Source organism: Spea bombifrons, chromosome 11 (genome assembly GCF_027358695.1).
Source record: "Spea bombifrons isolate aSpeBom1 chromosome 11, aSpeBom1.2.pri, whole genome shotgun sequence".
Lineage (NCBI taxonomy): Eukaryota > Metazoa > Chordata > Amphibia > Anura > Pelobatidae > Spea > Spea bombifrons.
In genome coordinates this window covers 28,859,788-28,876,740 of record NC_071097.1, presented here as the reverse complement: position 1 = coordinate 28,876,740, position 16,953 = coordinate 28,859,788, and the positions used below count along the sequence as shown (strand labels likewise).

The 16,953-nt window shown below is 39.2% G+C and overlaps 1 protein-coding gene across 1 annotated transcript; it reads left to right on the top strand.

Annotated features, from left to right (window-relative positions):
• Positions 1–9,650: 9,650 nt before the first annotated feature.
• On the top strand, positions 9,651–16,657 carry ANKRD2 (ankyrin repeat domain 2). Its single transcript, XM_053451235.1, has 9 exons — positions 9,651–9,918; positions 10,951–11,055; positions 12,297–12,458; positions 13,110–13,217; positions 13,874–13,972; positions 14,204–14,302; positions 14,716–14,814; positions 15,418–15,516; positions 16,376–16,657. Exons 1-9 carry the CDS (start codon positions 9,850–9,852, stop codon positions 16,484–16,486), a joined length of 951 nt encoding a protein of 316 aa, XP_053307210.1. The 5' UTR covers positions 9,651–9,849; the 3' UTR covers positions 16,487–16,657.
• Positions 16,658–16,953: the final 296 nt, after the last annotated feature.

Genomic DNA, 16,953 nt, shown 5'->3' with positions numbered 1-16,953 from the left:
TTTTGAATGCAGTACCATTATATGTCGTAATGCACGGTTCTGTCTCCTGTTTAAAATGTGTCCAAATTAAATTATTTCATTGGGTATTATAGAAAAATAGAATGAACCGATCTTAAAAGTATAAGGGAACATGTAAATCTTACATCAGCTGAATTGTACTGAAAAAACGGGGATATATCTGTATCTATTTTTTACTTATAAAAACAATAAAATAAAGTCTTAGTTATGTAATGATCTATTTCTGCTGGGGACGTCAAATTTTGGTTTAATTTTTTTGTTTTTAATAATTTGGCTCGCCGTACTAAATAAACCGTTCGTCAGGAACGAGTGTGCGTTGATTACGTGTGATGCTGGTTTTATGGTACGGATGTCTGCCTCTTGGAGCCTGAAGACAAGCATTTTGGCTGCTGATATTAATTGATATCTCGTTATTGTAGGAGCTCAGAACGTCTGCGGCATATGAGGATATCACGGTGTCCTATAGACCTTAAAGTAACAAATGTGTATATAAAGACATCATGCTTATAAATGAAAGTGTGTAAGTAAAATCCATTCCTCATCTAAACGCCTTGATCAGGCATGATCCCCAAAACTCAAATGTAACCTTGTTTAGTGAATGAGTCCCTCCTGCGTGTGTATAAGCAAGATTACCTTCGGCACATAAGCCTAGTTTTCATAGCCCTAGCAAATTCAGGACTGTTGGAAGCTATGCCCCTTAGGGGACATTGTGGTCTTGTTGCTATTTCTATGTGTTGTAACTATTAGGAAATCGTTGCCTAACCCTTATTTTCCCTTGTTAGGTAACTTGTCAGTATCTGAAAGTAGAGCGTGGCTGCCTAAGGACAAAACAGTCTTGATATAGGCATTTGGGATGCGTGTTCTAGCTGCTTTCCATATGCGTATACGAGCTTACATGCTATGGCTTTGCTGTAAAATATTTTTGAAGAATATTTCTGCCTCCAGCATAACATACGGTAAATGAAAATAAAGTAGGGAGTAGGTTATAATTACTGTACATGGATGCGGGGGCTTTCTATGCCCGTTACCGCTTCTTTTTCACAATGCCAACGTATCCATGAATAATATATTTACATTTTTACGCTCAAATAATCAGGCCCATGGACCCTTATCAAGAGAGCCATCACCTTTTCACTGCCGTTCTAGATTAATTCACTGCTCGGTAGTAGATCGTTGGAGACGGAAGGGTATACTTTGTGAACATTTCAAGTACCTTATTATTATTATTATTATTATTATTTGTTTTATATAGCGCCTGAGTAAATGTCCGCCATGAGCAATGTTGGTGTCTAGTCTACCCATGGCCTGAAAAATGGGATGGTTGGGATGTTTGTTAGTTAATCTTCTGAACAATATGAGACAAATAGACAACTGTTTGTTATACCATTGCTCAGAAATGTATTTTTTTTTTTGGGGGGGGGGTTCGATCACCCAGTCGAGGTATTATACATGCCCACTACCCTGGAACTGGCATTATGAAACTGGTAGTCCAATGCATATGTGTGACCCTGCTCCCATGACTTCTGAGGTTCAGAATAGGTTTGTCTTTCCCATTGTCACTCAATTTAATCTGATTAATTCTATGTACCTAAAGCCCTACTCTGTATGTATCTTCATTTTGGCCTCTCCTAAATTCAGGTCTTCTGGTCCAGTAGATGGCGCAGAAGATCACACAGTCTGTCCGAGACCTAAAAGAAGTGAAAATGTTGAATGGATCACTAATATTCTAGCATTTCATTTACAGGTTTTTTCATTTACAGGTTTTTGGTGAAACACTTGACATGCAACATATCAACCCCAAAACTGTACATTCTTTCACATTTTCCCTTTAATCACTTTCAGAATAGTGGATCTCCAAAGAAATCATTTTTATCATTATGTAGAACGGTAACTGTAACCACTCGCCAAGATCTTGAGATCATTCACCATGATTTTATTTTTATGATAAAGTACTGTGTTCTAGGTACAAGAGTCAGGCCACCTGTTGGATGCATGGATGTGGGGGGCCCCCAATTTCATCCCAGACACACAGTAAGATACTAACACACACTGTAATATACCTATACATTTTAACATATGTACTTACACGCACAGTAACGTATAGAGACACATATACAGTAACCTATATTTTCACACACTAACATACATACTGACACACGCATACGAACACATACACACCGTAACATGCTTACATATACTATAATACATTTACATACACACAAATATACACATACTAATATATACGCACACATACAGTAACATACTTACACAGACTAACACCTTTACACACACGCATTCAGTAAGATACTAACATACATACACACACCTACCTTTATTCGCTCAGGAGGGGGTTGGCAAGCTATTCTACTCCGTCGTGGTTCTCACACGCTGTCTATGTCAGCTAGGTGATGAAGGAGCGAAGCCCACAGCGGCAGCCTAGCAGTTTGCCTGGGCTTGGAGAAGTTGGAAGAGCTGGTGTTGGGGGCCCACTGGACAGCACCTACCTTTGCAATGTTAAGGATGGAAATTTGTCTTGTGCCTTGTTTGATCACCAGTCCTGACATCAAGTCCACTTTTGTAGCACCAACCTAACCCCCAAGGGGGTTATCACACACACAGGTGATGGTGTATATTGCCCAAAAATTGGCTTAATAATGGAATAACATTAAAAATAACTAAAAACAAAACGCCGTATCTGTGCCTTGCTGTTAATTTCAAACAAAATCCCAAAACAATAACATTAAAAGGTGACATTGTTATGCATATTTCATCTTGACGCCTTGTTTCATTAATTAAAGAGATTTTTATTCCTATTCTGGTTTCATTTATGGAATCTCAATTATTATTCAGAAGACATAAAAAGTCATTGGTGACATAAGACGAAACAACCTTGCTGATGGCATTTTAGTTGTGTGCTAGTTAACATTCTGTACATTTACATTATACTTTGACATTAAGCGTGGGGAGATCTAACTTTCTTTCAAGTTAAAAATGTTCATATTAACTTTTATTACTCTTTGAGTATCGACGTGGCTTTTTTTCAGTTGCTTTTGATACTGTGCTTTATGTGGCACTCAGTAGGGTAGATCAGAATTACCCTTGTGTGACCACATTGTCCACATTCTGCCACCAGAAGAATTTTGTGTGGTCACCACCGCAGGTAGCCTATAGATTATGTTGAGTCCCCTTGAGTTCATAGTGCCACTAAAAATGGCTGTGGTTGAATAAATGTCCTTCAGAAGATAGCTGTGGTCACACTGGTTGCCACCAGAGATGTCCGGTATATTTTATCACAATTTTCTTAATTATACTTATTGTCTTTTGACCTGCTGACTCCACAGTAGTCTATCCCATGAAATGTTGTTCACACTTACCATCCGACTTTATGTTTAAATAGTTTTAAGAATTTACAAGAATTTTCCTTTAAAATAAGTTCTACATTTTAAGTGTTAGGCGCAATGCAGACAGAATGACCTCTGCATGGACATCATCCTTCTGTACATGTAGTGAGAAGTGGCAGGTGAACCTGGCAGGGCCTTCACACAATGTTCTTAGAAATGTAGCGTCCTTCCAGCAATGTTCTCTGTTCTGACTTACAGAGGAACAGAACCTACAGTGTATTCTCTAGGAGAGATACATTATGTAGAGTGCTTGAAATGGGCTCTTTTCCAGGACTTACACTTCACCATTAAATATTGTGGCCTACATAGAAATCTAGGCGAACACATAGGACTTTGACAATACATAGGGTTGTATTTTTTAGGGGACACACGTACGTTTCATAGTTTCCTGCCTAGTTCATGTTAAATACATAGGGCAGGGCAGCACTTTAGACGTGTCCTGGAAAAAAACTTGCCAATATCACCTATTTTGGTCCACGCACCATCTAGAGTCATTTTGGTGTGTATGGTTCTTTTTACATGTATGGGTAAGGGTTCTATTTGTGTCACGAGATTGGATCTGTAGTGTTAAGCCAGAACATGATCTGGATTAACCTGAGAGTATGTACACTCCCAATGCAATTCTCCCAGACAATGAGTTGAGCACCGATCCCCCAATTTTGGCATCCTAAAGACTATATGCAGATTTCTAAATATAGCTGAAATCAAACCAATCTTGACTGCATTAACTTTTCTAGTATATAAAAATTACTGATTAAGCCAGTTCTTGATTTATTGGGCGGTGGACTATCTTCTCAGCAGGGAAACGAGGGAAGCAGAAACCGATAGCAGTTCTTGGTAGTTAAACGCAGCAGATCAGATGACTGCTTGTGTGGGCTTCATGCTCCTTGCACCAGCCCAAATTCTTCCAAGCATATCATCTTTCTTGTCTGCTTACTCCACATCATTGGTCTGGGTTCCTAATATGACTTTTAGCCGGAGCAAAGGTTCATCAGTCAGACCTTTGTATCAGTTATCAGATTCTTAAAAAAATATACACCGCAAAATATGCCATAAAAGAATAATTCAACTAAAACGTGTGTGTTAACTTAGTAACAATTTTTTGTGGGGTATTTGCTAGAAACCTACATAATTATTCTATAAAACATGACCACAACAACTTCTTTCAGTAAACTGCCCAACAATTCCTTTTAATTATTACCAGGAAAGAATGTAGTTACCGTATATCCAAAGGTTTTCCCCCAGACAGAAAAAAAGGATTGTATTGTGAGAACAATCTTTGATTTGGAATCAGTCAAATATCTACTCGAACGATATCATATACAGTTGTTATGTTTTTTCATACAACATGCTCTGGGCTCAGCATCGTTACAATCATACATCAGTAAATGGTGCAATAGCCACTAATACACCAGCACTACAAACAATGCAACACAATTGTTGCAAACATTTTCCAATTTCCTTTGTTTATTGTGTTATTATAATACTAAGAGTATGCGTGTGACTAGGGGTAGTTTTGTGGCAGGGACAGGGTCAATGGAGTTGGCTTGGGGGAAGGCTGTTCTATAATATGGGTGAATGAGTTACTGAGCCAGGATAGTGAGTGGGACAAGTTCTACGCCTCAAGACTGTCTTTGATGGAGTGGAATAGTCCCTCTCTCCAGGTGACTCCAGCCAAACCATAAAGCATCGCTTGTATAGAATATTCCCCGCCAAGCTCCTTTAATAGTTCTCTCCGTGAGCATCCCTGGAAATAGACCATAAAACAACATATGGTCAGAAGGAGAGTCTTCAGCTTTCTGCGTGACCTCTTTGCATGTCTGAATGGGGACCCCCTGAATTGTCATCCTTGCCAAGTCCTTCGCTCTGCAAGAAGGTTTGTTTCCAAAGAGCATCTTTGGCTTTGATGAGCTTGTAGACCACTTCAAGCATGGCCAGACTAGGGATGAAAAGTATCACTTTTAGGCCTACTGCTGCCAAATAATGTGACTGCGCAACACTCTCTTACACTCTTGCAATGTGTGGCCATATATATTCAGCCAGCAGCCATCCCACTGAAGGAGTGCCAGTAAGTGTGCAGCACCATCAGCCACCGGCCGAGTCTGCTAGACGACCAGTTGAGTCTGACTGGGTCTGTCTTTGAAGCCCAAAAGGAGAAAGTGTGATGTGGAGGTTCTATGTTTCCATGAATTCATAAATTTGAAAAATAATTCACTCCGGAAAAACGAATACATATCTGCTGCTTACAGACCAGGACTGGTACATCTGCGCATATCCAACCGCATCCTATGCATCGAGTGCCAGGGTCACCACAACATTGCCAGTCAAGCCCTGGCCACTTTCGGCAGTTTATTTTAACAAATATTTTTTCTTCTCTTAGACTAATGTAAAGTTCTCATGGCTGAACGTTCCTCTGGGGGAGGGTAAAGACTTCAAAAGCCTTTTTAGACTGACAGAGGTCTTTACCATTTGAAATACCGAAAACAGGCTTAAGTATTTCACGCATGTGCTCAATTACACTGGGTAACTGCTAACACGTCTATAATAGGTTTTATTGTCGAATGCATGGGACACTTGGTATCGCTTTCAAAAGATACCCTGTGTACACACATGCCACATGATGTAATACGAATATTCCCCAATACATATTTGTAGTTATAGCTGTGCCTTTTATAGATCTATGGGGGAACAGTTAGTTCTTATGATTTTCAGTGTTTTTTGTGCATTACAAGTGCATCTATTAAAAGAACACTAGCAGAGACTCAACTGACCCCTTTGTTAATCTGAATGAGAGGTATTTAACACAAGGGATTGTTACTCAAGTTTTCCTGGTACCATATGTTATGGAGTCTGGCATTAAGATGGGTTGATATTTATGGAGTGAAATGACCATGAAGATCTTTCTTACCACCTTGTAGTAAAGACTTAAGGACCCAAAGAAGATGTATATGATCATAGAAAGCTACATAAATGGACATATGTGGATGAAGAATATCTCGTTTTGTCTCACTGTTCTTCAGAAGTAGTACTATTAGACCCTGACTATCACTAGCGTAGACATTTTAAGGAATTCTTTTTTGGTAGGAAGTATAGGTTTTGTCATAAAAGGCGGACAATTTGTTGTACAAGTTCGTTCTCCGAATGAAAACATAGGATACTTCACCTCACCAGAAATATTGTACTACCTAATGTGGTGTGAGGTTGCGCTGTTAAATGTGTACAGGACTAGCTAGCCTCGGATGCGTTACTTGACATATATTTAGAGTAGCCAAAGTAGGAACCATAGGCAGACAGCAATACATACTAATGGCTGGGGAAGTCAGCAGACCAAGGTCAAACCTAGAGCTTTACCATGAAAGCCCAAGACCTGTGGAAAGGAACTTGGTGTACTCAGGATGAGCACACCATCTTTAGTGTAGACAGCACATGGCTATTGGATAATTTCATCCACTTGCGTTGGGTTTGTCTGACACCTGTCTACACTGTATTTAGATGTAGGCTATTATACAGCTGCATGCTTAGACATGTCCCAAGCTGAGACTCAACGTGTCCCATCACAAATTTAACAGCAAAGTACTTTTCAGCAATTCTGCAAGGCAGACCGTACACTGAAGTGTGCATTTTCAGAAGCGATAAACAACTTTTTAAATCATATTGAAGATCAAAATTCTAGAAAGTAACTATTTAATGGGATAGAGCCTTTTTTGACATGTTGACATTTCCTTTTCCTCTTTAAATTTTCTCATTCCATGTGTCAGGTAAGTGATGGAGGAGGTAATTAACTGGGTACAAGCAGTTGCCTGGACAGAGCATATATTCTCCATCATTGATTGAAACTCATGCTTTGTGTCAAGATGATCCTGAACTACTCAGTAGGTACCGGCAGCTGCACTTACCAGGGTTCCTGCCATAAGGCTGACCTAGGCAGATCTCTCAGCTGCTTCCCAGGGCATATCCTGAAGATCTTCTCCTTACATCGTGCTTTCTGTGTTCTGAGCACCTTGGCTTAACGTCACATCCCTGTGCTCTGGTTCAGAAGGACGTGTACAGAGGAGACAATGTGTCAACTTGGCACAAACCCCCATAAAGTGAATGAGCCAGTCTGAAGGGGGATCAAAATATCCCCAACCAGCCACAGAGCAGTGGCTAGTAGTAGGCCAGAGAATGCCACAGGGTATTGGAATTAATATCGAAAACAAAATACAAATTATATGAAGCAAAAAAATGTCAGAAGGATTGAATAAGAACTTTCAACCATTTAAGATGAAACTTATATATAAATATTTGATATATTATATATAATAAAGCACATTTGACATAATCAAATATGTAAGATGTGAGTTGTGATTGATAGAGTGGTGTATGATGGAGTAAGTATGTTTTAGTGTAAGTGTGTTAGAGGGTGTGTGTAACGCTTAGTGTAGGTAACTGGTACTGAGGAGACTGGAAGAGTGAAGAGGCTAGGAACTTCGGAGACTGTCCTGCAAAGGCAGCGCTGGTCATAGGATCAGGACCACAGTCTAATGTAGGCAGAGACTAGGTCACAACAGGCATGGATGCCCCCGCTACATAAAGAAGGCCTGAAATTGGACTTACTCTTGACCCCCCCCCCGTGTGTATGATGTTAGAGTGGGTGTTAGAGTGAGTTTGCGTGTTAATATGTGCATGTTTTTTAGTTATGGAGGTTATCGAAAACATACTGTACCCCGGCGCCACTAGCTCTAGGTCAACCTCTGATTAGAAACACCACAGACGTTACATAGTTCATTAAAAAAAGCAGCAGACATGCTGGGTCAGCCTGTGCGGTGGATAGCCTCTGTTTTTTGGATATATGTCCTCTGGCTCTAGTTTCACTACGCACACACCACATGGACATCGTGAAACATGGCCTGTGCAGCGCATGTGATTAAAAGTATGTGTATAGTATACTTGGGAATACCATTTACTTAATGCTACATTTTTTATTTCTAATGGTTTATCGTTATTAGAAATAATTATTGCTATTTTCCTTTTCTTGTGTTACATAAGGCCGACGCCATTTGTACATTATCTAGTATTTATTTTGTATGAGTGCCAGGCGGCACTTTAAGGCCAGTGGCCGCCTGATGATGCTTTTATGCCCACGTAGTGTATGCGGCCAGGCATATACAGCAAGTGGCCACACACTGCAGCATCTGATCTGCTGCTCCAGCTGGTGAGCGTATGGGGCTGTTGGCCAGCGACCCACAAGCATACCTGGGGATATTCTGGCTCCACCTACCCAGAGCCTCCCCATTTTGAGGTCAGTGGGGGTCCCCTGATGTCAAGAGGTCCCGCTGACATTGGTGGGTGGTCTGCTGACATAAATGGCCCACTAGAGGCCCACTTCCACAACTCAGAGTTTCTCCATGGTGATCCGGAGACCCAGAGAAGGGCTTCACCCGAATTCCCCAGGCAAAACCTGAAAGTTCCCAAGTATGCCCACAGGCATTTGCCCAGCATACCAGTCCGGGCCCTTTCACTATCTATTTAATTTAATTCATCTATTCATGTTTTAAAATGTGTAGTGAAAATGTGCGCATTAAGATGTATATGAGGTTTCCAGTATGCCTAGGGAAGAAATATCTAGCTGAACTGCTCACTTCCTGACATCCATGATGCAGTAGGAAGTAAAAAGTGCAACAAAAAACTGCTTCCCCCAAGATTCTCCAAAAGGAACACATAATTCAGGACACTGTATCATTTCAATATACAGTACTTTTCAATCTACAGTTACAAAATCTTACCCTATAAATTTTTTTTCTGTTCTTAGGCGTAAGACATTCATACAATCCAAGATACACAACTACCTACCCTTTCTTATTTTTTTTTTTTTTTTACAGTAACTGGAATCTTCAGAATAACGATTGCATTACACGATTATGTTTAAAATTATATGACTTCAACCCTTTCAATGTCAGAATGTTCCACCAACATTCTGTAGTGTTGAGTTGCTTTCCAATCTGGCGCTCAAAAGGTTAGCTGTTTGACAGTTTTGAAGAGTAGGCTGTAAAGGTGACATAAGGTCAGGGGAAAACAGACATGACATAATGTAGCAGGATGATCTCATGGTAAAGGAGCCCAGGTCATGTGCAGGAAGCTACACCTGTTCATTTGGAATGATGGTCTTGAATCTTCTGAAAGAGAAAAAGGAGGAGCTGTCCCTGCCTTCTCCCTATAAAGTCCTCTGTCATTCAGGGTCCAGCTGGACATCTTTTTTAGCCTTCTGCTAAGATAGCGATCAGTGATTCTCTACAGAGAACGTGCTATTTGAAAAAATATATTTTGAGACTAAAATATAACAAAAATACCAATTTTTTTTTAGGATTTATATTGGTTTTAATCCCCAGTAGCTCCTAGGAAACCACATTTTGTGTTTTCCGGTGACATTTTTTGGAATCGCTTTTGGAAAATGGAGGATGAAGTGAAATGGGCCACTGAACTTATCGATCAGAAGCTGGAACTTGAAAGTGAGAATGAGGTGAGTCCTACTTGAGTCTATCAACGAAGCACGTGGTCATGTTTACTGCTTCATTCTTAGGCGAGTTGTGCTATGTCTTTAAATAAAGTTATTCATTTCATTTTAATTATTAATAACACACATGTGAAATTGTGATATTTTATTAGTTACATGTATATCTAATTAATAATAATCATTAATAATGATAATCTAGTAGTCGATTGAACTGAAAGTGGTCCTTGATGGGTGGGTAATTAAGGTGCTGGATGGTAACAAAACATTTCATTCCAGTAAGAGACTTGTTTTTAGTGATTCCGCAGAGATAACGTACAAAAGTAATCAAAACACCTCCGACCAGAGGGCATATAGAGTTTTCTCTCATGAGAGTGATATTTCTCAAAGTTACAAAAGTGTTAATTTAGGAGAATTGAGCCTAACGGAAAGGTTTTATCTCTGACTTTGGTGAGGTTGGTTGGCTCCAATCACCAAACAGCTCCAATGTTTTCTGCGTTTAAGTCCCTGGTGAAATCCCAGCATAGGAGCTTGACTCGAAAAAACCTTCTGGACCTGAATTACATTGTATTTCTTCCGAGCCGTGGGTAATAGGGTATTATACTAATCTTGGTAACATCCTCACCTGAGACTTTATCACCATACCTAGAAACCTTCCAAATGACCCTGAAACGCTTTAAATATTAATCCCTTCATTGCCTATGATGCAGATTCTATGTAGCAACTCATGAAATCTTTATTCAAAGATAACATGCACTCGAACAGGAATATAAAAGATAAGATAATCGCAGCAAAAGAACTAATTAGGAGTCTTAGAATGTAAGCATGTTTCGGCTACAGTCTGTGCGACCTGATATTTTTACTCTGAGACCCTGGAATTGGAGGAAAAACCCTGAGACTCGGGGTAAAAATGCGCAGAGTTCCCATTTAACTCATGAACGCATTTTCCCCATTAAAAAAAATCTGGGTTTCTATTATTCCATTTTCATACCGACAAATCTTTCTGTATTCATCCACTAACAAAAGACTTTTGTAACACAGATAAAGAAACCTCGATTCCGGAAAATAGGAGTCATTGAAATAGATTCCAATCAGTTAAAAGAGGATTACAAGCAGCCAGTGAATAAAAGTGTCGCCAACCTCAAGGTAAGACATTTTATGCATTTTTTATGTTTATTGGATTGGTTAGGAAGGAAAATGGAACACTTTGTAATTCTGCGTGGGATATCCACTAGTTGGATGAGAATCTCTCCCAAGTGTAACCAAGTCTTATTTGGTTTTCAGTTTACTAACTTTTGATTCATCTACCAATTGACTTTATGTTTGTTCAAAAATATGTACAAGAAAGTCACTGTGAAAGCAAAATTTAAGGCACACTCTCCAAGCTCGATTCCCCCAAACCGCCCGCTGGAGGGTATATATCAGAATTGCAGAAGAGTTGCCCAGAGTAAGTCCTTTATACAAAAGCAAAATCCAAGGGGTATTTATATAAAATGGAACATTTAATCCATAATTATAAATCCAGAAATATTAGATGATCACCTAACGCGGTTAGTCTGTTAGCATGGACTTACTCATAGGTCTGATACTGCCTCGGATCTTTGATTCCAAGAACTTGCTCCGAGCTACTTTTTTGAAATTCAAGATGTCAAGAATCTCTAATATTGGGTGCATTTTAATAGAAATGATATGGGGCTTCCTTTGCATTAGCCGAGCTGTTAGCACATGTTGTTTACCTATATATACCAGCACAGAAGAATATTATCTTGTTTTGATATATATATATATATATACACATCTAATTATATATATATACACATCTAATATGTGGTTCTACTTCTCTGGATGGCACGTTTCCCTCCAGGGGCTTCCTCAGAACATCCAAGTTGGCTTAAAGCAGAAACTGTCAATATATTTTCTCCCATTTTATCCATTATTTCCTAATTATTCCATCATTTCACTTAAATTAATTTTTAAAAGTGAAAAGTAAGGCTGCTGGAAACTATCCCCCAAATGTTAGATAAAGTGTACACTTACGCAGTATTCTGTTAACTACTTTATTTAGCAGTCTTTTTATCCAAATAACGCAAGATCCTCTGCAAGAGTTCTGACTTATAGAAGTTCTCTAAACAAATATTATGAAGGAAATTCTGTCTGCCATTAGGCCGCCTTCTAAATTAGTGCAAACTTTACTCCAAATACATAAAAACAAACCAGAACATGTTTTTACCTCATGTTTATTCCTGCCGATATCAACATTAACCAACATTATTATTGACCAACGTTAACTTTAACATAAGGTTTATTGTTAATGAGACTACACTGCCTGCTGTTCCATGGTCATTATATGGCACATTTGCTCACATTGACCTTGGATAACTTTGCAGGCTGATGATCGAGTACGGAAAACCTCCGTGGATTTAAGAAAGGAAATCATAGATGTTGGTGGTATCCAAAACCTCATTGAAATCCGCAAAAAGAGACAAGAGAGGAAACAGAGGAAATCTCAGATTGTAGCTCCGCAACCAGAACCTGAGCAAGAGGAAATCGTAAGTGTTACTGTCTTTAGTTAAAGGAGCTAAAGGAGAAAGTCATATTTGCCAGATTACTCAATAACCATTGACTAGATTCTCTCTCACACTCTTGAAACCTGACTTCGTAGGAAGCCCATAGGAAAAAAAACTCCTAAAGATCTTAATAGGTTAGCGGCAGGACCTATAGACAAGGCTGTAAATAATTCAAGGAACGTTCAGGGGAACTGCATGGTAATCTTCACGTTATCCTCCAACATTATCCACTTCATAGGGGGCACCTGATCCGAACAAAGTAGTGATCAATAGGACAACGTCTAAGAGGGGAATTAAAAAGAAAACATACATTAAGTCTATAAACAAAAGCTGAGTTTAAGTTTACAGAACGCCCTACCTCTTGAAATGTAGTAGAAAATGCAAGATAAAGGTTTATGGTAAATAATTAATATTCTGTCGCATACTTGAGTTTTGACACCATGGGTCAAAGGCCATTTCAGATTCGACTGTATGGTCCTAGAAATTACTACAGTGGCAATGGCAAAATGTGTGTATATAAAATGTATTTAAGTTGGAAAGTAAATAACAGAAAAGGTGAATGAGGAGAATAATGTTGGGGTTTATGTAATAAATATTTATAGACGCTCGTTGAACGTGGTTCTTGCATTTTAGACGGGGCCAGTCAGCCCTGAAGCGTTCCTCAAAGCTTCTGTTGAAGGCAAGATAAATATAATTGAGAAGTTCTTGGAAGACGGTGGATCTCCAGACACGTGTGATGAGGTAGGCCTAAAATTAGAGTCCACACGACTAATCTTCTTGGCGTGGTCAAAACGTCTAGATAGCTTGAGACCTGATAGTAACTCTGTAGGCTTCTTGGACTCCACAGCGAATTCCATTCTGAGACAGAGTCTCTCACTTTCTCATATGTTTCTCGGTTCAATTATGTAATGACAAACAGCATTATCAGGATAAGTCGTTGGCAGCGGGGCTTTGCGCTATCTCAGGCAGAGTGAAAAATGATCTCTTCATGAGGGATCTTAAGTTAATTTAATGCTGATATCTGGGAGCATGTTCTGTTATTGGAATCGTTGGGTCTACTCAATGGGAACAGACAGTTGTCACTAATTTCACTCACATGTCAACATAGGTTTGCCGGTTAAATGAAGGACACCCAACAGAACATGCTGGGACTTTTTAAAGGTTCCATGCCAACTATTCTGCTTATTATAAATATTAAACCTGAATTTAGCTCCAGAAACACTATCCCTATTAGTTTTGAATTTCCAAATTCTAGCAGTCATGTGACACAGGAATATAACAGTGATATATTGAAGTATTAAATCAGTTGCTATTATTATATTCAAGTATATAAATCTGTTGCCATTTATTAGTGTATGTACATTAATAATATATATATGTTTCCTTATACACAACAGTTCAAGAGGACAGCTCTTCACAGGGCATCCTTGGAGGGTCACATAAATATCATCAAAAAACTTATAGAAAGTGGATCATCAGTGAACTTCAGAGACAGGGTAAGAGCCATTCCAAGAGCAAAATACTTCTACAAAACAAAAAATAATAACAAAAATGTATAAAATGTCATTTAATCACCCAATTTAAAGCACATATCATGTACTGAAATACATAAGAGGCCGATCAGGTCAGGTGGATATTGTTTTAGCGATAATGTTTACTTAATATTATGTCATTTAGAATATCTTCAGGTACTGGTGACCGTTATTGAGTTTGTCTTCTTCTTGTAGCTGGACTGCACAGCTGTTCATTGGGCTTGTCGCGGGGGTCGACTGGAAGTCATAAAACTTCTTCAGGATAGCGGAGCTGAGATCAATGTCAAGGACAAGGTAATATGCTTTGCGACACTGCGGTAAACGGTGATGGTAAAAGAATTATTATTAATAATAAATGCGAGAAGATGTGAAATACAGAACATCTACAAGTTACAAATATGAATTCAAATATACGCACATGCCCAGTAAGCCTCAGTATCTCTAAGACCATTAGAAGAAATAATGGAGCTTAGAAATTATTTTGAGTTTTCAAATCTGGCATCTTCTTTGGATCTTGTAACCTCCTTGAATTAATTGAGATACATTACACGAGAGCCTACAGGAAGGTAGATGACATATGGCTATTTGGCTCTGCGGATTTGTAGACCAACATGGGAAATAACAGGGCATCGATCAATGGAATGATGAAGCCTGAATTATTGTTTACATGATTATAGCTCTAACAAGTTACTTCTCCCGGTTTACAGCTGTTAAGCACTCCTTTACACGTCGCAACAAGAACTGGCCATGCTGATGTTGTGGAACATCTGATTTCTACTGGGGTGGACATCAACTCCAAGGACAGGGTGAGGGCAGATCCCAATTAAACGGTTCATTCATGTTTCTGAGTCTGAAAGTCTGAAAGGAGCAAACAATCAGATTAAATAGTTAATGTATGTTCCTGATGTTTAACAAAGTGGTAAAAAAAAATGTTTTCCCAATGAATGGAGTAGCGTTCTGTAACCTTCTAGGGTTCATGTTAGGGCATCCAATGACCTCTTTATTATGCATTAAACAGGGTTAGCTTGATCTCTGCCAGAAGAACTCACTGGGGTACGCTTTGCCTCAACTGTCCCTTAGGAGAGTAGGTCCCTTTTTAGGACCCAGATCTATCTGTCCCTCTTTTCTCCCCTGATGGCCCTCATTTCCAGAAGCCTAAAACATCTGGTAGGTTCTATAGCCCTAAAAGACACAATAATATGTGTTTATAAATCAATGTGTGCAAATAAAATACTATTCTTCTTCTTCTCAGTTACATTTCAATATAGTCATTCACAAAGTCAGATAAAAAAAGTCTTAGTAAAGCTCTGCCCCTTGTCATGTCTCTAACCGTGGCCAAAACCCCCAAAGTGCCCCCCTCTGGCCATTTGAGATGTTTATTGGACTAAGCAGCATTTGTTTGATTACAGGAAGGTGATACAGCTCTCCATGATGCAGTCAGACTGAATCGCTACAAGATCATTAAAATGCTCATGCTATATGGAGCCAACATGATGACAAAAAATATGGTAAGTATTTGTGACGAGCTGGGAATGGGTGAGAAGACTGTAATAGTATTTAATTTAAAAAGGATTATATATAATATAAATCTATTTCAAAATAACCACGAGATACTCATCATAGAGAACTGGTGGGATGTTACCATTGTTGTCCTACATGATGCTTGAGGTCCCCTTGCAGGCTTTGTGGAGTGGCCCCTTCTCTATGTATGTATGTAGCCTGTAAGGGCCAAACATTTTACACCCCCTAAGACATGGGACTCCGCTGAATTGCCATGGTTTCCGGAGCATATGTTATTCCCCTGTATTACCTAATTCAGAGTTATTGTGCTTTTCTAAATGGATAGGTTTGGCACTTTCAGGGGTAGGTAGAGCAGGGTGCCCCCCATGACTAACACACACTCACTCTATCACACACGCTAACACACACTCACTCTATCACACACACTTACCTTGCTTATAGCGTGTCCTCATTGAAACCTTAAACATATATTCAATAAAATAAGTTAGGCTTTTTCAGATACACCCACCTTTACAGACGTAGGAAGACCTCAGCGGGATAACTTTGCCTGAGCTAGCGTAAAGAATGACATTGTTACTTTAGAAGCAGATATATTGTTAACCTCCACATTCTCTGGTATCATCTAAACCTTCTTCTCAATCCACCAGAATGGATATAATATTGACAGAAAATAAGCACTATCCCCTAAAACAATGTTTATAACTAAACTGCATCCTTCCAAAAAAATGAATGTGAAAATATCAATTAATCGGCAAAGCTTTGCTACTACGTTGTGTGAATGAATGTGTTGGACGGCCGGTGCAAAGGTAACTGTGCTGTCTATATGATCCTTTGTATACATTGCAGAACGGCAAAACCCCCACAGACCTGGTGCAACAGTGGCAAGCAGATACCAGAGAGATGTTGGTGAAAAGAACAAACGGTGGGGCAGAAAAGAAGAGCGAGGCGGAACCTTGAACAATATGGCGATTCTTCATCGTTAGAGACACCGGCAATAAGCGGATGAATGTGAATGCACATGCTGTAAACTATTTTTGTAAATGTTTTATTTAGTTTATTTCTGTAAAATAGCGTCTTTCTTTGTGTTATATGATATTACATACCCTATTAAAATACAATTACTTTGAATGGTCTCAGTTGTGAGCATGTTACAGATATATTCTTTAAATCATTGCGATACTACTACTAATGGAATACCCCATATATTTATATATAGGGGGACATCTGGCCATTACACCAACAGAGACGTTGATGACATCGCATTCTAAATACATAGACAGTAATATGTAGTTGCCCCCCCTTTCCAGCTATAATGGCTTCCACTCTTCTGGGAAGACTTTCCACAAGAGTTTCTTTGGGAAGTTTTGCCCATTCATCCAGTACAGAGTCTGTGAGGTCAGGCGCTGATGTTGCCATTTCTATCC

Excerpts from the sequence above, each read along its gene's own strand:
- ANKRD2 (XM_053451235.1), top strand. The coding sequence starts at position 9,850 with ATGGAGGATGAAGTGAAATGGGCCACTGAACTTATCGATCAGAAGCTG. Across the intron at positions 9,919-10,950 it reads AACTTGAAAGTGAGAATGAG|ATAAAGAAACCTCGATTCCG; the intron begins GTGAGTCCTACT and ends TTTGTAACACAG. Across the intron at positions 14,815-15,417 it reads ACATCAACTCCAAGGACAGG|GAAGGTGATACAGCTCTCCA; the intron begins GTGAGGGCAGAT and ends GTTTGATTACAG.